Source organism: Bombina bombina, chromosome 1 (genome assembly GCF_027579735.1).
Source record: "Bombina bombina isolate aBomBom1 chromosome 1, aBomBom1.pri, whole genome shotgun sequence".
NCBI lineage: Eukaryota > Metazoa > Chordata > Amphibia > Anura > Bombinatoridae > Bombina > Bombina bombina.
This window is the reverse complement of record NC_069499.1, coordinates 189,155,240-189,176,083: the sequence shown is the minus strand read 5'-3', so window position 1 is coordinate 189,176,083 and position 20,844 is coordinate 189,155,240. Positions and strand designations below refer to the sequence as shown.

The window sequence follows — 20,844 nt, the reverse complement described above, 5'->3', positions numbered from 1 at the left end:
CATTTTGATGTATTTGCTTCTTCAGAAGCAGTTTTTGGTAGAAAAGTTCTTCAGGCAGCTGTTTCAGTTTGATTCTTCTGCTCATGTTTTTCTTTTCATTATGAGAATAACTTTTATTTTGGGTTGTGGATTATTTTTTCAGCGGAAAATGGCTGTTATTTATTTTTATCCCTCCCTCTCTAGTGACTCTTGAGTGGAGTTCCACAGTTTGGGTATTGTTATCCCATACGTCACTAGCTCATGGACTCTTGCCAATTACATGAAAGAAAACATAATTTATTTAAGAATTTAACTGATAAATTAATTTCTTTCATATTGGCAAGAGTCCATGAGGCCCACCCTTTTTATGGTGGTTATGATTTTTTTTTTTGTATAAAGCACAATTATTTCCAAATTCCTTTGCTTTTTACTCCTTTCTTTATCACCCCACTACTTGGCTATTCGTTAAACTGAATTGTGGGTGTGGTGAGGGGTGTATTTATAGGCATTTTGAGGTTTGGGAAACTTTGCCCCTCCTGGTAGGATTGTATATCCCATACGTCACTAGCTCATGGACTCTTGCCAATATGAAAGAAATTAATTTAGCTGGTAAATTCTTACATAAATTGTTTTTTGTTCAGGCTCTGGTCCTTATTAAACTTGTGATAAAGCCAATTTCTCCTTGGAATCTTAACCTGGTGTTAAAGGAACAGTCTAGTCCAAAACAAACTTTCATTATTCAGATAGGATATGCCATTTTAAACGATTTTCCAATTTACTTCTATCACCAATTTTGCTTTGTTCTCTTTGAATTCTTAGTTGAAAGCTAAATCTAGGAGGTTCATATGCTAATTTTTAGGCTCCTCTTGGCTCAGGGCATTTTGACAGTTTTTCACCACTAGAGGGTGTTAGTTCATGTGTTTCATATAGATAACACTGTGCTCACGCACGTGGAGTTCCTAGGAGCCTGCACTGATTGGCTAAAATGCAAGTCTGTCAAAAGAACTGAAATAAGGGGCAGTTTTCAGAGGCTTAGATACATGATAATCACAGAGGTAAAAAGTGTATTAATATAACTATGTTGGTTATGCAAAACTGGGAAATGGGTAATAAAGGGATTATCTTTTAAAACAATAAAAATTCTGGTGTAGACTGTCCGTTTAAGGGTTTTGCAGGCTCCTCCTTTTGAACCTATGCTTAAAGGGACAGTCAACACCAGAATTTTTGTTGTTTTAAAAGATGGATAATCCCTTTATTACCCATTCCCCAGTTTTGCATAACCAACACAGTTATAATAATACACTTTTTACCTCTGTGATTAACTTGTATCCAAGCATCTTCTGACAGCCCCCTGATCACATGACATTTTATTTATTATCTATTGACTTTCATTTTAGCCAATTAGTGCAGTGTCTGCCACAATCCACGGGCGTGCTCACAATGTTATCTATAGGGTTTACCTGAACTAGCTCTCCCCTGCTGTGAAAAGCAAATACAAAAACATGTGATTAGAGGCGGCCTTCAAGGGCTTAGAAATTATCATATGAGCCTTCCTAGGTCTAGCTTTCAACTAAGAATACCAAAAGAACAGAGCAAAATTGGTGATAAAAGTAAATTGGAAAGTTGTTTAAAATTACATGCCCTATTTGAAACATGAAAGTTTTTTTTGGACTTGACTGTCCCTTTAAGGCGGATATTTAACTACTTTCTTGGAAAGTGTTATTTCTTTTGGCTATCTCTTCTGCTAGAAGAGTTTGAGTTATCTGCACTTTCTTGTGATCCTCATCTGATTTTTCTTCAGGATAAGGCAGTTTTACAGACTTATTAAACATTTTTGCCTAAGGTTCTTCTAGCAACATTAGTAGAGAGATTGTTGTTCCTTTTTTGTGTCCTATTCCTAAGAATGCTTTAGAGAAATCTTAGCATTCTTTGGATGTTGTTGAGACATTGAAATATTACATCAATGCTACTAAGGATTACAGACACACTTCTAGTTTGCTCATTTGTTTTTCACAAGGGTCGGGTCAGCCTCCACCACAGCGGATTACTGCTCATTCTACTAGGTCAGTTGTCACTTCTTGGTTTTTCAAGAATGAGACTTCAGTTGATCAAATTTGCATTGTAGCTTCTTGGTGGTCTATGCATACTTGTACAAAATTTTTGTCTTTTTGAATTATTTTAAGTGCATTAAAAAAACTGCAACGTTTATTTGGGTTGTGGATTTATTTTCTCTGTGATAAAAAAAAAATGTTTTTAAATCCCTCCCAAAAGTAATAGATTGTGGACTCTCACCACCTGTATGAAAGAAAACAATTTATGCTTACCTGATGAATTTCTTTCATGGTGGTAAAGGTCCACGAGACTCCTCCCCTATGTTTTTTTGGGGTTAGTTTTTTTTCTGCAGCACATCTTTTTTTTTTTCTCAACACCTTTTATGGCCCTTATTTCTTTTCATTACATCACTTTGCTTGGCTATATGTCAGACTGAGGTATGTGTGATGTGGGAGGGGTTTTATAGGGCTCTTGGGGTTTGAGAGTCTTTGTCCCCTCCTAGTTGTAGAGAAACCATGAAATAAATATTTTATCAGGTAGGCATCATTTTTTTTTTTTAATTGTACACTGAATCACAAAATTTTTGGTTTCATGTCCCTTTATGGAGAGAGAACATATGTGCAGGGTTGTGACTCCTTTGCAACAATACTTTTGTTCTGCGGCACAGAAGTCAGTGAAAAGAGAGAACCTAAAAAACATGTTCTTTTGAGAAAAAAAATCTAAGCTACATGGTTAATTGCTAGAATATTCCTGATATTTGCGGTCTCTGTGCATCTGTTAATTCTCCTGTGTTTCAAAGGAACATAAAAAGTACTGATGCATGGGCGAAACTACAGGGGGTGCAGAGGCCGCAACTGCCACTGGGCCCCTGAGTGTGAAACCCAGCTTCAAAAATAAATAAATAAAAAACGTTGACCTGCCACTGCCTGCACTGATATCATGTGAGTGTGACATGATACTTCACTAGTGCCTCTAACTACAGGGGTTAGTGTTTCTGTTTTACCCATTGGTGTTTGTGTGTGTGTATGTCTGTATGTGTGACTGTGTGTGTATTTATTTATGCATGCATGTGTGTATGTTTGTGGAACCAGCAAATTACAGACCTTGTTACTACAGCATGGGGGGCAGGGGGTAAACAGTGTCACTATACAGTACCACTATATACAGTACGGGGGGGGACATGTCACTGACTACTGTGGTCACTTTATAAAGTACTGGGGCGGGTAGGGTCAGGCCAGCCATCTCACTGGTAGATTATAGACTGTGTCACTAACTCACTTTATACAGTAGTGGGTTAAACAGTGTCACTATATACAGTAATAGGGGGTCATGCCATCTCACAGACTGTCGGCACAGGGTACCTCCTTTTGCAGACATATAATCTGATTCACCTTTTTTTCTGTTAGATGTAAAAAAAAAAAGTATCAAATTCACCTTTTGGGGGGGGGGGCTTCTTAGATTCTTGCACCTGGGCCCTGTGGTTACGCCTCTGTACTGATGTGATTTTGTTTTTTGTACTGATGTTTTTTGTTTTGTTTTTTCCATCTTTATTAGTTTTACAACCAAATAAAAGAATAGTATTACATATAAAAGAACGCTAAACCAGAACAAATTCTGATTAGTTATTTGTATTAATTTTTGTATTAATATAGACTTAGTCCTTGATATCTTGTATCCTTTCATTTTAGCTCTATTCTTTTGTAGCACAGATTTGCTAATTACATATATATATATATTTATATATTATCATAATGCTTATATGATAAAATTGTTGCACTAAACAGTTGTTTTTATCCAGTATTTTTATATTTTAATCTAGTTGCGGAGTCTGAAGTGATAACAGAGTCTGTACCACCTATAGCGGTGACATTTTCTCCAGCTGCTGCCGTGCAGTCATCCCCCCCTACTGTGGCTCCTGTGATCCAGGAGAATAAGGATTTGAACAACCCTCATATGATCCCACGTAGGCACGCTCCAGTGGAGCAACTCGCCAGACAGGGCTCGTTCCGTGGCTTTCCTGCTCTCAGCAATAAAATGTCCCCCTTCAAGCGGCAGCACTCCTTGCGAATAAATGAACTGCCGTCAACGGTGCAGCGCAAATCTGATTTCCAAATCACAAACTCAGGTATGTAAGTTCTAGGTTATTCTGTAGTTTACTTTTTTCATATTGGATAGCCATTATTGTCTTTTTTGTTATTTTTACAACAAAATTATTTGTTTTCAGGCTTTTTTTTTTCTTTTCTTTTTTTTTCTGGTGGCTGAATAAAAAAAAAAAAAGGTTCTCCTAGAAATCTAGTTTCCTACATCCCTCTTGGTCTGCAGTTGCATAGGGTTCTAGCCTCGGCTGGTGTGTTGTTTTGGACCATAATAGTTTTTCTCAATTTTCCCATCAATATTGTGGAGTAAAGCACAACATTTCTTGCTGTATTAAGTAGAATGTTTGTTCGTTTCAATCAGACAATGTGACTGCATCAGCCGTCAGGTCCATAGTGGCAGAGCAGTTTGTATTCTCAGTTGTTCAGAGCTCTTGCTGTGAAAGAACAGTTTACACTTACCAAGAATTGGTTTTGCCTTGAGACTTTTTGTCGTTATGGTTTGTTTGTGATCTCCCAGAGATCTGCCTAGTGATCAGAGTTCTTCTTTATCCTTTTACTTTCCTTATTGGTATGTAAAGCTGAATCAGAAACACCTTTTAAAAAGAGCTGGGCTTGATTGTCTTCTGATGCATTTTGTTTACATCGATTTTCTGTATCCATTACTGTGGTATTTAAATGTAGTATATATGAAGGTTTCAACAGGAAAAGCAGCTATTTCAAAGGACAAAATATAGGTAAAGTTATTTGTAAACAGTCAGTGCAGGTTGAGTATATATCGTTAATGTGTATTTGTGTTACTTCTTGCAGTCAGGACTGAATTGAAAGCACAAACAATGTTTCAAAGCAGATGGAACTAGCATTCATACCCAAACCAAAAACCTCTATTTCTCCAACATAGGTGTGTCCGGTCCACGGCGTCATCCTTACTTGTGGGATATTCTCTTCCCCAACAGGAAATGGCAAAGAGCCCAGCAAAGCTGGTCACATGATCCCTCCTAGGCTCCGCCTACCCCAGTCATTCTCTTTGCCGTTGTACAGGCAACATCTCCACGGAGATGGCTTAGAGTTTTTTAGTGTTTAACTGTAGTTTTTATTATTCAATCAAGAGTTTGTTATTTTAAAATAGTGCTGGTATGTACTATTTACTCAGAAACAGAAAAGAGATGAAGATTTCTGTTTGTATGAGGAAAATGATTTTAGCACCGTAACTAAAATCCATGGCTGTTCCACACAGGACTGTTGAGAGCAATTAACTTCAGTTGGGGGAACAGTGTGCAGTCTCTTGCTGCTTGAGGTATGACACATTCTAACAAGACGATGTAATGCTGGAAGCTGTCATTTTTCCCTATGGGATCCGGTAAGCCATGTTTATTACGATGGTAAATAAGGGCTTCACAAGGGCTTATTAAGATTGTAGACTTTTCTGGGCTAAATCGATTCAGTTTTAAAACATATTTAGCTTTGAGGAATCATTTTATCTGGGTATATTGATATTATAAATATCGGCAGGCACTGTATTTGACACCTTATTTCTCTGGGGCTTTCCCATAGCATAAGCAGAGCCTCATTTTCGCGCCGGTGTGGCGCACTTGTTTTTGAGAGGCATGGCATGCAGTCGCATGTGAGAGGAGCTCTGATACTTAGAAAAGACTTTCTGAAGGCGTCATTTGGTATCGTATTCCCCTTTGGGTTTGGTTGGGTCTCAGCAAAGCAGATACCAGGGACTGTAAAGGGGTTAAAGTGTTAAAACGGCTCCGGTTCCGTTATTTTAAGGGTTAAAGCTTCCAAATTTGGTGTGCAATACTTTTAAGGCTTTAAGACACTGTGGTGAAAATTTGGTGAATTTTGTACAATTCCTTCATGTTTTTTCGCAATTGCAGTAATAAAGTGTGTTCAGTTTAAAATTTAAAGTGACAGTAACGGTTTTATCTTAAAACGTTTTTTGTACTTTATTATCAAGTTTATGCCTGTTTAACATGTCTGAACTACCAGATAGACTGTGTTCTGAATGTGGGGAAGACAGAATTCCTGTTCATTTAAATAAATGTGATTTATGTGATAATGACAATGATGCCCAAGATGATTCCTCAAGTGAGGGGAGTAAGCATGGTACTGCATCATTCCCTCCTTCGTCTACACGAGTCTTGCCCACTCAGGAGGCCCCTAGTACATCTAGCGCGCCAATACTCCTTACTATGCAACAATTAACGGCTGTAATGGATAATTCTGTCAAAAACATTTTAGCCAAAATGAACCCTTGTCAGCGTAAGCGTGGCTGCTCTGTTTTAGTTACTGAAGAGCATGACGACGCTGATATTAATATCTCTGAAGGACCCCTAACTCAATCTGAGGGGGCCAGGGAGGTTTTGTCTGAGGGAGAAATTACTGATTCAGGGAACATTTCTCAACAGGCTGAACCTGATGTAATTGCATTTAAATTTAAGTTGGAACATCTCCGCATTCTGCTTAAGGAGGTATTATCCACTCTGGATGATTGTGAAAAGTTGGTCATCCCAGAGAAACTATGTAAAATGGACAAGTTCCTAGAGGTGCCGGAGCTCCCAGAAGCTTTTCCTATACCCAAGCGGGTGGCGGACTTTGTTAATAAAGAATGGGAAAGGCCCGGTATTCCTTTCGTCCCTCCCCCCATATTTAAAAAATTGTTTCCTATGGTCGACCCCAGAAAGGACTTATGGCAGACAGTCCCCAAGGTCGAGGGAGCGGTTTCTACTTTAAACAAACGCACCACTATACCCATAGAGGATAGTTGCGCTTTCAAAGATCCTATGGATAAAAAATTAGAAGGTTTGCTTAAAAAGATGTTTGTTCAGCAGGGTTACCTTCTACAACCAATTTCATGCATTGTCCCTGTCACTACAGCCGCATGCTTCTGGTTTGATGAGCTGATAAAGGCGCTCGATAGTGATTCTCCTCCTTATGAGGAGATTATGGACAGAATCAATGCTCTCAAATTGGCTAATTCTTTCACCCTAGATGCCACTTTGCAATTGGCTAGGTTAGCGGCTAAGAATTCTGGGTTTGCTATTGTGGCGCGCAGAGCGCTTTGGTTGAAATCTTGGTCGGCTGATGCGTCTTCCAAGAACAAGCTACTAAACATTCCTTTCAAGGGGAAAACGCTGTTTGGCCCTGACTTGAAAGAGATTATCTCGGATATCACTGGGGGTAAGGGCCACGCCCTTCCTCAGGATCGGCCTTTCAAGGCGAAAAATAGACCTAATTTTCGTCCCTTTCGTAAAAACGGACCAGCCCAAAGTGCTACGTCCTCTAAGCAAGAGGGTAATACTTCTCAAGCCAAGCCAGCTTGGAGACCAATGCAAGGCTGGAACAAGGGAAAGCAGGCCAAGAAACCTGCCACTGCTACCAAGACAGCATGAAATATTGGCCCCCGATCCGGGACCGGATCTGGTGGGGGGCAGACTCTCTCTCTTCGCTCAGGCTTGGGCAAGAGATGTTCTGGATCCTTGGGCGCTAGAAATAGTCTCCCAGGGTTATCTTCTGGAATTCAAGGGACTTCCCCCAAGGGGGAGGTTCCACAGGTCTCAGTTGTCTTCAGACCACATAAAAAGACAGGCGTTCTTACATTGTGTAGAAGACCTGTTAAAAATGGGAGTGATTCATCCTGTTCCACTAAGAGAACAAGGGATGGGGTTCTACTCCAATCTGTTCATAGTTCCCAAAAAAGAGGGAACGTTCAGACCAATCTTAGATCTCAAGATCTTAAACAAGTTTCTCAAGGTTCCATCTTTCAAGATGGAAACCATTCGAACTATTCTTCCTTCCATCCAGGAGGGTCAATTCATGACCACGGTGGATTTAAAGGATGCGTATCTACATATTCCTATCCACAAGGAACATCATCGGTTCCTAAGGTTCGCATTCCTGGACAAACATTACCAGTTCGTGGCGCTTCCTTTCGGATTAGCCACTGCTCCAAGGATTTTCACAAAGGTACTAGGATCCCTTCTAGCGGTGCTAAGACCAAGGGGCATTGCAGTAGTACCTTACCTGGACGACATTCTGATTCAAGCGTCGTCCCTTCCTCAAGCAAAGGCTCACACGGACATTGTCCTGGCCTTTCTCAGATCTCACGGCTGGAAAGTGAACGTGGAAAAGAGTTCTCTATCCCCGTCAACAAGGGTTCCCTTCTTGGGAACAATTATAGACTCCTTAGAAATGAGGATCTTTCTAACAGAGGCAAGAAAAACAAAACTTCTAGACTCTTGTCGGATACTTCATTCTGTTCCTCTTCCTTCCATAGCTCAGTGCATGGAAGTGATCGGGTTGGTGGTGGCGGCAATGGACATAGTTCCTTTTGCGCGCATTCATCTAAGACCATTACAACTGTGCATGCTCAGTCAGTGGAATGGGGACTATACAGACTTGTCTCCGAAGATACAAGTAAATCAGAGGACCAGAGACTCACTCCGTTGGTGGCTGTCCCTGGACAATCTGTCTCAAGGGATGACGTTCCGCAGACCAGAGTGGGTCATTGTCACGACCGACGCCAGTCTGATGGGCTGGGGTGCGGTCTGGGGATCCCTGAAAGCTCAGGGTCTTTGGTCTCGGGAAGAATCTCTTCTACCGATAAATATTCTGGAACTGAGAGCGATATTCAATGCTCTCAAGGCTTGGCCTCAGCTAGCGAGGGCCAAGTTCATACGGTTTCAATCAGACAACATGACAACTGTTGCGTACATCAACCATCAGGGGGGAACAAGGAGTTCCCTAGCGATGGAAGAAGTGACCAAAATCATTCTATGGGCGGAGTCTCACTCCTGCCACCTGTCTGCTATCCACATCCCAGGAGTGGAAAATTGGGAAGCGGATTTTCTGAGTCGTCAGACATTGCATCCGGGGGAGTGGGAACTCCATCCGGAAATCTTTGCCCAAGTCACTCACCTGTGGGGCATTCCAGACATGGATCTGATGGCCTCTCGTCAGAACTTCAAAGTTCCTTGCTACGGGGCCAGATCCAGGGATCCCAAGGCGGCTCTAGTGGATGCACTAGTAGCACCTTGGACCTTCAAACTAGCTTATGTGTTCCCGCCATTTCCTCTCATCCCCAGGCTGGTAGCCAGGATCAATCAGGAGAGGGCGTCGGTGATCTTGATAGCTCCTGCGTGGCCACGCAGGACTTGGTATGCAGATCTGGTGAATATGTCATCGGCTCCACCTTGGAAGCTACCTTTGAGACGAGACCTTCTTGTTCAGGGTCCGTTCGAACATCCGAATCTGGTTTCACTCCAGCTGACTGCTTGGAGATTGAACGCTTGATTTTATCGAAGCGAGGATTCTCAGATTCTGTTATCGATACTCTTGTTCAGGCCAGAAAGCCTGTAACTAGAAAGATTTACCACAAAATTTGGAAAAAATATATCTGTTGGTGTGAATCTAAAGGATTCCCTTGGGACAAGGTTAAGATTCCTAGGATTCTATCCTTCCTTCAAGAAGGATTGGAAAAAGGATTATCTGCAAGTTCCCTGAAGGGACAGATTTCTGTCTTGTCGGTTTTACTTCACAAAAAGCTGGCAGCTGTGCCAGATGTTCAAGCCTTTGTTCAGGCTCTGGTTAGAATCAAGCCTGTTTACAAACCTTTGACTCCTCCTTGGAGTCTCAATTTAGTTCTTTCAGTTCTTCAGGGGGTTCCGTTTGAACCCTTACATTCCGTTGATATTAAGTTATTATCTTGGAAAGTTTTGTTTTTAGTTGCGATTTCTTCTGCTAGAAGAGTCTCAGAATTATCTGCTCTGCAGTGTTCTCCTCCTTATCTGGTGTTCCATGCAGATAAGGTGGTTTTACGTACTAAACCTGGTTTTCTTCCAAAAGTTGTTTCTAACAAAAACATTAACCAGGAGATTATCGTACCTTCTCTGTGTCCAAAACCAGTTTCAAAGAAGGAACGTTTGTTGCACAATTTGGATGTTGTTCGCGCTCTAAAATTCTATTTAGATGCTACTAAGGATTTTAGACAAACATCTTCCTTGTTTGTTGTTTATTCAGGTAAAAGGAGAGGTCAAAAAGCAACTTCTACCTCTCTCTCTTTTTGGATTAAAAGCATCATCAGATTGGCTTACGAGACTGCCGGACGGCAGCCTCCCGAAAGAATCACAGCTCATTCCACTAGGGCTGTGGCTTCCACATGGGCCTTCAAGAACGAGGCTTCTGTTGATCAGATATGTAGGGCAGCGACTTGGTCTTCACTGCACACTTTTACCAAATTTTACAAGTTTGATACTTTTGCTTCTTCTGAGGCTATTTTTGGGAGAAAGGTTTTGCAAGCCGTGGTGCCTTCCATTTAGGTGACCTGATTTGCTCCCTCCCTTCATCCGTGTCCTAAAGCTTTGGTATTGGTTCCCACAAGTAAGGATGACGCCGTGGACCGGACACACCTATGTTGGAGAAAACAGAATTTATGTTTACCTGATAAATTTCTTTCTCCAACGGTGTGTCCGGTCCACGGCCCGCCCTGGTTTTTTAATCAGGTCTGATATTTATTTTCTTTAACTACAGTCACCACGGTACCATATGGTTTCTCCTATGCAAATATTCCTCCTTAACGTCGGTCGAATGACTGGGGTAGGCGGAGCCTAGGAGGGATCATGTGACCAGCTTTGCTGGGCTCTTTGCCATTTCCTGTTGGGGAAGAGAATATCCCACAAGTAAGGATGACGCCGTGGACCGGACACACCGTTGGAGAAAGAAATTTATCAGGTAAACATAAATTCTGTTTTTGTATATTAATTTAGTAGTTTAATACTTGCTGCCTGGTGCACACTAACATTAACTGACATACATTTAACTTTCTTTTTAATGTTTTGTCTTTTATAATGTTCAACATTTTTCTGTAGCTGTTTGTGTTGTTTATACAGCTACAGTTATATGGCTTCTATATGAGACTTTGTTTGTTTTGCTTTGTTTTTCTCATAGTTTTGGTAACATTCCTTTTTGCACAAGTTATCCATTGTTTCTTATACTTATTTTTTTAGTGCCAGAAACAGAAGGGGAGACGGACAGTATTAGCGCCTTGTGCTCACAGATCACCAGCACGTTCAGCATGCCACCAGAGGACCCCTTTACCTCTGCACCTATGACCAAACCAACTACTCCACAGTCCCCTCCATTTGAAGGTTTGTAACCCTGTACGCTAGCACTCATTACATTTATATGACATTAACAAACATTTTACCATAAACCAATATGCATAATAAAAAGACAAATTAGCAGTAGATATTTTTCTGGCAAATTTTAAAATTTCAATGGTTTTCCCTGCCCCGTATCATGTGATAGCCATCAGCGAATCATAGACACTCATTTATACACTGCTCAGTAGGAACTGGTGCCTCAAACTGTGCATATACAAATTCTGCGCACAGTATGATAAATGAAATAAATTGGACATAAAAAAATAAAATAGCTTTCCCTTTAAAATATTATGTTTATTGTTATAAAGGAAGAGGGTATTAAGTGGTAATTAGGTTGGCACTTGGTTAACGCAAGAGTTGTTACACCATACTTGGTGCTCATTCTTCTGAGCATTCCAGTTTGCGTTACTAGAAGCAGAATGGTTTGGAATAACTTTGGGTACCTCTTTCCTTCTTCAGGACTCTTCTCCTAAGCACAAAGTGTTTAGCTGTAGCTGTGTCTCTTAGAAAACTAGAGATGCCAGAATACTTGCTGGCCATTTGGTTAGGTTTATGGTTTCCATTAGATTTAGTGCATATGCTGTTTACAAAGACAAATCTAATGTTGATAGGTGGGTTAAACTGTGCAGCACCAAGTAATATTTAATGTAGGGTACTTATGGTTCCCTTTAGGATCTGGAGACACTGGGATAGATTAAGTGGTAAATGAGAGGACAGATTTAAGATCATAGGTGTATTTACTGATGTATCCTAGAGAGAACAAATAATATTTTGTGTATGTATATACTGTATTAATATATATTGGTGGGTTTCCTTTCAATCATGTCCTTACAAAGCTTAGTGAAAAGTTGCTGGTTATTAAAGGGACAGCAACACCTTGAGATTTTTATATAAAATGTTTAGTTATGCATATCCTATACTAGTGGGAGATAGCTGCTGATTGGTGCCTGCACCCATTTAACTAGATGTGTTCAGCTAGCTGCCAGTAGTGCAATGCTGTTCCTTCAGCAAAAGATAACAAGAGAATTAAGCAAATTTGACAATAGAAGTAAATTGGAAAGTTGTTTAAAATTGTATATTCTATCCAAATCATGAAAAGATAATTTTGGAGTTTCCTGTTCCTTTAATTTGTTTTAAAAACATTAAGATATGTTATTCAATAGCAAACACAACAGAAATTTCTTGTAATTCCAAGATGTTTACTGTTCTTTTAAGGCTGTGTAACTTAAAAGGACAATCTACCAGAATTGTTACTGTTTAAAAGATAGATAATCCCTTTATTACCCATTCCCCAGTTTTGCATAACCAACAGTTACATTAATACACTTTTTACCTCTGTGATTACCTTGTATCTAAGCCTCTGCAGACTGACTCCTTATTTCAGTTCCTTTGATAGACTTGCATTTTAGCTAATTAGTGCTGGCTCATAATTAACTTCAAAGGAGGGAGCACAATGTTATCTATATGGCACACATGAACTAGCACTGTCTAGCTGTAAAAACTGTCAAAGGGCACTGAGATAAGAGGCAGCATTCAAGGGCTTAGAAATTAGCATATGAGCCTACCTAGGTTTGTACTAAGAGAACAAAGCAAATGTAATGATAAAAATAAATTGAAAAGCTGTTTAAAATTGCATGCCCTATCTGAATCATGAGAGTTTTAATTTTGACTAGACTGTCCCTTTAACCATCAGTGATGCAAGCCAAGTACCCAGGTTAGACACGCTCACATATCCTAAATCTTTTTACAAGTACTTTCTTGGGACAGATGTGGTCTTATGTTTTATAGTCTCATTACTCTGGAGAAGGCACTAAACATGTTGTAATTACAAGACAGTTATGTTCTCTTGCTATAAAATAGCTCATTAGCAAAGTGTAAACATTTTAAAAACAAATTAACACATTGTTGACTGCAAATGTTTTTCAATAGCCAAACTTTACCCAACAGCTGCTTTATGTGGAGCAGCCAATCCTGCTTTATGTGGAGCAGCCAATCCTGCTTTATGTGGAGCAGCCAATCCTGCTTTATGTGAAGCAGCCAATCCTGCTTTATGTGAAGCAGCCAATCCTGCTTTATGTGAAGCAGCCAATCCACACTTGATACTGGAGTAAAGAATAAAAATACCATGTTATTCGCTATGTAATTTTATTGTTGAAAACTTCAGAGGAAGCCCTGTATAAGATTATCATTTGGGCATATGTCTGAATAGTGCTGTCTCCTAATAACTGAATCAAGAGAAGGGAAAAAAGAATGTATTCAGTACATTACTGTTTAGTTACTTATTCTTTTAATAAGAACATATTACATTAAAAATATTTTGATGGACTTCCGGTGGGCTGAGCTCTAAGATGACCACTGCCTTCTAATTTATTAATCATCAAGGTGGATAGTGGCTTTAGCCCGCGCCATCTGTTTTTTTATCCCTTGGCAATATAGGTGCTCAGGAATTCCCCTGGATAAAGGCAATCCCTTGGCTGCCAAGAAGCATCTTAAACTTACTGAAGCCATTTGGCATAGTGGCGAGCTATCGGCTCCTACACTGTACATAGTTATACTCGAGTTATCACTTTTTTCTTTTTACCAGTGCTGCCAAAAATAAAAATCGGACTATTCCCGCCACAAAGTATATAGTTTGTTAGGTATCTCATAGAGGAGCCTGACAAATTGGATACGCTCAGTACATCGTTGAACATTTAGTTTCTGCTCTGCAGACTATGCTGCTGCCAGCTTTCCAGAAGCTGGAAAAATCTACACAGCTTTTGATGGAGCAGATGCGAGCCCCGTTTTGTGAGTATGCAAGATATGGTTATGGTTGTTTAAAGTGAAGGTCCATTTTGATGAATTAGTGCCCAGTTTTTAATTCATCAAAATTGACATTTCACTGTTTTCTTCAAAAACCTACCTTTTAATGCTGAATGCCGCTCCAGTGATTCCCCTGGCCGTCGGAAGCCTCTTCAGACGTCAGAAATGACAAATCGGGCTTCCTCCAATCACAGCCCCACCCCCCCACCCCCCAGGGGAATCTTGGCCTGATGCAACGCTGGGATTGGAGGAAGCCGGATTCGTCATTTTGGACCCGCGAAGACGGCTTGCGACGGGCGGAGGAAGTGCTGGAGCGGCTGTCAGTATTAAAAGGTAAGTTTTTGAAGAAAACACTGAAATTTCAATTTTGATGAATTGAAGTGCCCTTGTTTTTAATAGGTTTATTAAAAACGAGCACTAATTCATCAAAATGGACCTTTACTTTAAGCAGTCATAGCAGTTGTACCACCTGGTAGTTGTGATCTGAATACCGAGCTCTCAAACCCCAAGAGATCATAGGAGCCCTCTGTACTGGCCTTAGAATCAGAGCCTGAGATCTAGGCTATTAGTGAGGACCAAAGTGCCATGCACAGCTAATATTACTCTCTCAAGAAACTATTGCATTTATCTTCAGCGTAAGAACTGTAACCTTTACTTGCTGGATTTGGTGCTTAACTCTACATACACACAGGTGAGGTTAATCAGTGCAAGATTTGGCTCTGCAAGCTGTTCTACAGAGCTCCGTTTCAAGTTAACCAAGGAGACAATTGATTGGTTGTTCAAGTCATAACTTCTGCTTGTATTCACAAGCTCTAAATTTCCAAGTTTTTTACTTTACAGGTCTTAAAAGAGGAGGTTGGTGCTGTAATGATGAGGTACTCACTCCGTGTATGAATTGGATAAACCAGGACTTTACGTATATTGCATCATATTTAAGGGATTTCTGTCCTGTGTCGAAATATCCTTATGTTTGAAGTATAGTGAACTCAGACTGTAACGTTTTCTGACTTAAGATTTAAACATGGTTTAGTTATTTTTATCTGGTCTGAATGTCATACCTGCTATGACCAGTAGTTTGGTTTGATTGTTCTTTTATTATATGACCAAAGGAATACTGTACTCGCTATTAATAGAAGCACTAATGTTCACTTCAATGAACATAGTTCTCTTATTATAGTATCCTTGTAGGTCGTTTACCCTTTTCTTTTTTTTAAAAAAAAAATCCTGCTAGGGTAGGAGATGCATAATAGTTGTCTTGTTTGAAAAGGTGATTTTGACAATTTTCCTATGCGGTAATCATCGCAGGCTTAGATGTTATGTTTGCTGATTTATTTATTTTTTAGCTTTATATTACTGTTTATAGTAATGGTGTTCATTTGGAGGTTCAGACTAATATGTGTTTTGCTTAAAGGGATAGGAAAGTCTAAATTAAACTTGCATGATTCAGATAGAGCATGTTATTTTAAGACACTTCTAAATTCACTTCTACTTTCAAATATGCTTCACTCTCTTGGTATCCCTTGTTGAAAACAAATACACACATATGCTACACTAGTGGGAGCTAGCTGCTGATTGGTGCCTGCACACATTTGTCTCTTGTGATTGGCTTACTAGATGTGTTCAGCCAGCTGCCAGTAGTAAAATTCTGTTTATTCAGCAAAAGATACAAATATAATGAAGCAAATTTGATAATCAATTAAAATTGAATGTTCAATCCAAATCATGAAAAACATAAATACTGTGGGGGACTTAAAGAATGACTGGGAAAAGTATATCCTACGAACTAGATAAGTTTTTAGGAAATATTGGGTAGGCTTGCTGGGCCTATGGCGCTTATCTGCCGTCAACATCTATGTTTCTTATTACAAGGGTCTTTTCTTTAGTGGATTTAGTACAACTCTATACGTAATTGTTGTTGTTTATTTGTGTGGCACTGCTAACTTCTGTAGCTCTGATGTCAACTCAGTAATCATTAATTTTCTAACAGGAAAGTTGCTTATGTAATTGCCTTCTTAATATCTTCATTTAGAATTTGACAGCCTTGAAGAACTGAAACACTCAGTTTGCTGGTTCTTTCTCTGGTATTGCATTCACTCAACCATTATGATCTAATATAAACTTCTATAGCTTAATAAGAATTCTTACTATGTCAGAAAGTACCATCACATTTGAAACCTATGCTATATATAGGATTTTAATTGTGCTATTCTACACTTTCTTTTTAAACTGCAACTTGCCAACCCCTAAACACAACATCCTACACAGAGAATTATTACTAGCCTAATTAACTTGAGTGTTTCTAGGTACTGATGTGTTTCCCAAGTGCCTAGGTGGGTTGTAAGTTTGTTTTTTTTGAGTAAGCAACAAGCTAACAAAATTTACTATGGTTCTTTGCTAAAAGCGGATACCATTTTATATATTGATGTATTGTGGTACATTGATACACATGGTATATGTTGAACATTTATGTAACCCTGTATCTTCTCAACCTTCATGTCGATCTAGTATTTAATTCTTTGTTACAAATCAATATGCGTTTCATTCATCAATTTTTATAAATCTTATTGTAAACAAATTTTTCGGCTTTATAAATCTATTTCTGATGGTCTACAAATTCAACCCGTTTAAGTCTTAATCACGTTTTTACATTGTCCAATTGAAAATCTGGTCATTAGGCGGCCGTCACTCCACGTCATCCGCCTCCTTGATGATATGCGCATACACTATCCTTTTTTTTTTCTTCAGCTCGGAATACACGCGTGCTCCTGTTTCACGCATGCGTAATTGTATGCAGTTGGAATTACCATAATACGTCATCGTCTTCTTGCGGACGGCTCTGATAAGGACAAGCACATCACTTTACTTCAGAAACTATTCAGTAGAAGTACTGCTGTCCTTCAAAATCGGATTTTTAATATTTTAAAGTTTAAACGTAATAGCTTATTTACACAGTTTTTTAAAATACAATTAACAGCTAATGATTATATTACTTGCCAAAGGTGGATGTTTATTATCATATCAACTATATATTTATTGTTATCTAAATCGGCTATTTGCGCATGCGCAGTTCAAAGGAGCATCGTGAACGCACTTTTGAGAGACGTATAGAGCGGGTGGGACCGCTCCTATAAGTCACAGACCAGAAAAGCAGGAAATAGAGAGAGGGAGGAGTCACCATTGTAACGGTAGGGATTTATAAATATATATGATTTTCAAAATATAAAAGAAATAGAGAAAAAAAGTTAGCGATTAGCTTATGTTAATAATAAAGACTGCATTGATGTCTTCAAAATGAAAAAAACTTTACCTTCAGTTTAATGGAATAGTGATGATACTTCTATTAATATGCATAGCTCATAGCATCGTATAGTGTGTTTAGTATGTTTGCTAGGAAACTTATAGAATTAGCTGCCTTTATATCACATTGTTTTTCATTTAATATGTATGTATTAAAAGTGAAGTGTGGCGGACACCGGCTACCCGACTGGGTTGCTCCGCCAGAAGGGTCCATCCTGTACCTGGAACATGCCGCTATATAGCGGAGCAAAGTGATTATAGCAGAGCCCACCCAAATAACCAGACAGAACAAGTATTCGGGTGAAACAAAGAATAACTTTATTGTGGAAACACACTTCTTTTATACACCACTCATCTTACTAAGGGGTCTTATAAGTCCCTCAGATTTCCCGCCCCTCCGGACAGGCTGGCGCTTCCCATAGTGTCTATATTGTCTTATAGAGTCCCATATAGTGGTACAGAGGTGGCTATTCCGGGGTGATCCTGGGGGAGTGGCGGCACTTCCAGAGTGTCGTTGGAAAGCCCTCAGTCCCCAGATGCTACAGTTCAAAATGCGACGTGATCCATGGCTGGGGGCCGGAGCTACGGGTGATCAAATGTACACCGGGAAGACCAAGGGGAAATAGGAGTTTAGGGGGGTCCAGAACCCCCAGTTCCCAAGCGAGCTCCCTTCCGGCAATCGCCCCACCTCTTGCCTTCCCTAGGTGTACCAATCGCCAAAAGAGCAGAGCTCTGGGGTGAAGGGCCGCTGGAGCGACCTGGTGCGAATGTTAGCGGTTTTTCGTGGGGCCTCAGTCGGCCAGTAGATCCAGGAGCCTGGCCGGCTGAAGAGGGGCTGGGAGGTCAGAGATGAGCTCTTCCATGAGGAAGAAAACCAAATCTGTGAGATGCTCTCAAAAGTCCAAATCTGGTGAGAAATTGGAGGGGGCTAAGTAGTAGGGGGTGGGGGTTTAGCCTTGGCAGCCTGGTATCCGTGACAGTGCTCCCCCCCCCCCCCCCCCCAAAAAAAAAAAGTCCGGCAGACCCGGCTTGATACACACACGGGTCGGCCTAGAGCTGTCCGGGGAGCTATCCCAATTCAGTTTTCCGGGAAAATTAGTCAGCATTCCCATTGCTTTTTCCCAGGCTCATATGAAGTTAAAGGGCTGCAAGGCTAAACTCCACCGCAACAGGCGTCCATTGTCCCCTGCAACTCTGTTGAGCCAAACTAGTGGGTTGGGGTCCGTGAGAACTGTGAAGGCCCGTCCGTACAGGTAGGGTTGTTGTTTCGTCAGGGCCCACACCAGGGCCAGGCATTTTCTCCACTGACGCGTAGCCTACCTCTCTGGGTAACAGCTTCCTACTGATGTAGGCTACGGGGTGGTCCACCTATCTCTCAGCACTGCTCCAAACCCAAACATGGAGGCATCTTTATGAACACAAAAATGTTTGGTTGGGTTAGGAGCAGCCAGGATAGAGGTAGTAATCAAAGCTGTCTTAAGGCTTTGGAAGGCGGCTTCACACTTGAGGGACCCCAGGACGTGTCGGGGCAACTGTTTTTGGTTTAGGTCGGTCAGGGGTTTGGCCAGGGCACTGTAGTTGGGGACAAACTTGCGGTAGTACCCTGCGGTCCCTAGGAAAGCTAAGACCTGGGTCTTAGTCTTGGGGATTGGCCAGTTCGCGACTGCCTCAATCTTGGGCGGCTCCGGCCACTGCTTCCCGCAGCCTACTCGGTGTCCAAAGTACTGGACCTCCGAGAGCCCTATCGTACATTTGTCGGGCTTCAGGGTCATACTGGCGGCCCTGATGCGGTCTGGAACGATGCCTAGATGGGCCAAATAGTCCTCCCAGGTGTCGCTGTAGATCGCAATATCATTTAGGTATGCACAGGCATAGTGCATACCTAAATGATCTACCATCCTCTGGAAGGTCGCCGGAGCATTCTTCATCCCAAACGTCATGACCTTGAACCCGTAAAGCCCTCGGTCCCCAGATGCTACATTCCAAAAAGCGACGTGATCCTTGGCTGGGGGCCGGACCTACGGGTGATCAAACGTACACCGGGAAGGCCAAGGGGAAGTAGGAGTTGTAGGGCGGGTCCGGAGACCCCAGTTCCCAAAGGAGCTCCCCTCCGGCAATCACCCCACCTCTTGCCCTCTCTAGGGGGTACCAATCCCCAAAAGAGCGGAGCTCTGAGGTGAAGGGCTGCTGGAGCGGTTTAGCCTGATATCCGTGACATGAAGTTTTAAGAAACTAAATATTATTGTGCTGAATACATTTTTCCTTTTATTTTTGATCCTGTTGACGGCTAGCCAAGATCATTATAATGGCAAAAACGACATTGTCAGCTGATGCCAATTAGGCACATATATTAGCTGGGCTAGTCTTTTGAGAAGTCTGCAGTAAGAAAACTCACTGAAACTACATGTAAATGGGGCACACTTAATAAGTTATTTTATTATGCACAATATTAAACATTTTATATTTAATCTCAAGGTGTCTACTTTTAACCTGTAATTTAAGTATAACCTAACATTAACTGTCTGCTTCAATATTCTATGTTCCTATTTTAGTAAATGGCATTAATCCTGCATTCAGTTTACCTGCCGCTAAGCCAGCACAAGTTTCTGTGACATCTGCAGCCGCACCTGTCCGTGAGACCAATCCCTGGGCAAATGTTCCCACAGCTTCTGCTCTTCCGCTAGCTAGCACTGGAGCATCCTCTGTAGCCACCCTAGTTGGTAAGAAGACCTACATAATAAACTCATTGTAAAGCAAAATACAAAATAAGTAAATTGAATTGCACATTTCTTTTGGATATGTCAGAGACCTCCTAATATCTTTAGGTAGGCAGAGAAAGACCTCAAGGTTATTAAAGGTAGCCACATTCCTGGCCAACAGAACCAGAAGGAAACTTTAATTACAACTTTAATCCAGGGGAGTACTTTAAATGTTTTGTATAGTAATGGTGATCATTTGGAGTTTCAGATTGGTGTATCTGATTCTATGGAATGAGTGGGGTCACTTTTTTTTTCCCCTCCAGTTCACTTTTGCTCTAGGGTCTGTTTCATTACCCACAGCTTCTGTTTGGACAGAGGGATGTCTTTGGAGTATGGGTTGTAACACAAGAACACCCTATAAGAGTTAGTCACAGGCCTGCCACAGGTGTTGCAGGGACTGGTCCCTAACCACCTTCTGTTAGTTCAATGTTATACTCTAGATTTAGATCTTCTGCTGTCTTGCTGATTGGCTAGCTACTGGTAGGAGGTTCTGCTGCTTATGGTAAGTCCACTAGTATAGGTGCCTTTCAGGTAAGTGTGGGGGTTGTTTTGCTGGCACTTGTTTAGACTGTAGGCTATTAGTAGGTACTCACTTTTTTTGTCTGAAGACATTAATCCTTTAATGGGTACTTTCCCCTGCAAGCAAGGATTGGGGCTATGCTGTGTCCATGTAATCCTCTTTAGTAAGAGTAATGG

At 40.9% G+C, this 20,844-nt stretch overlaps 1 protein-coding gene across 6 annotated transcripts in view; it reads left to right on the top strand.

Moving 5' to 3' along the window:
- Positions 1 to 20,844, top strand: part of NUMB (NUMB endocytic adaptor protein) — a 498,823-nt gene that overhangs the window by 393,568 nt on the left and 84,411 nt on the right. For 5 of the 6 annotated variants that reach the window (XM_053697790.1, XM_053697786.1, XM_053697789.1 and 2 more), the window contains 3 exons: positions 3,851 to 4,156; positions 11,135 to 11,275; positions 19,942 to 20,109. In XM_053697790.1, the coding sequence (XP_053553765.1) occupies positions 3,851 to 4,156; positions 11,135 to 11,275; positions 19,942 to 20,109 (615 nt within the window). The remainder of the gene's footprint in view (positions 1 to 3,850; positions 4,157 to 11,134; positions 11,276 to 19,941; positions 20,110 to 20,844) is intronic. The other variant, XM_053697791.1, reaches the window with a different exon arrangement.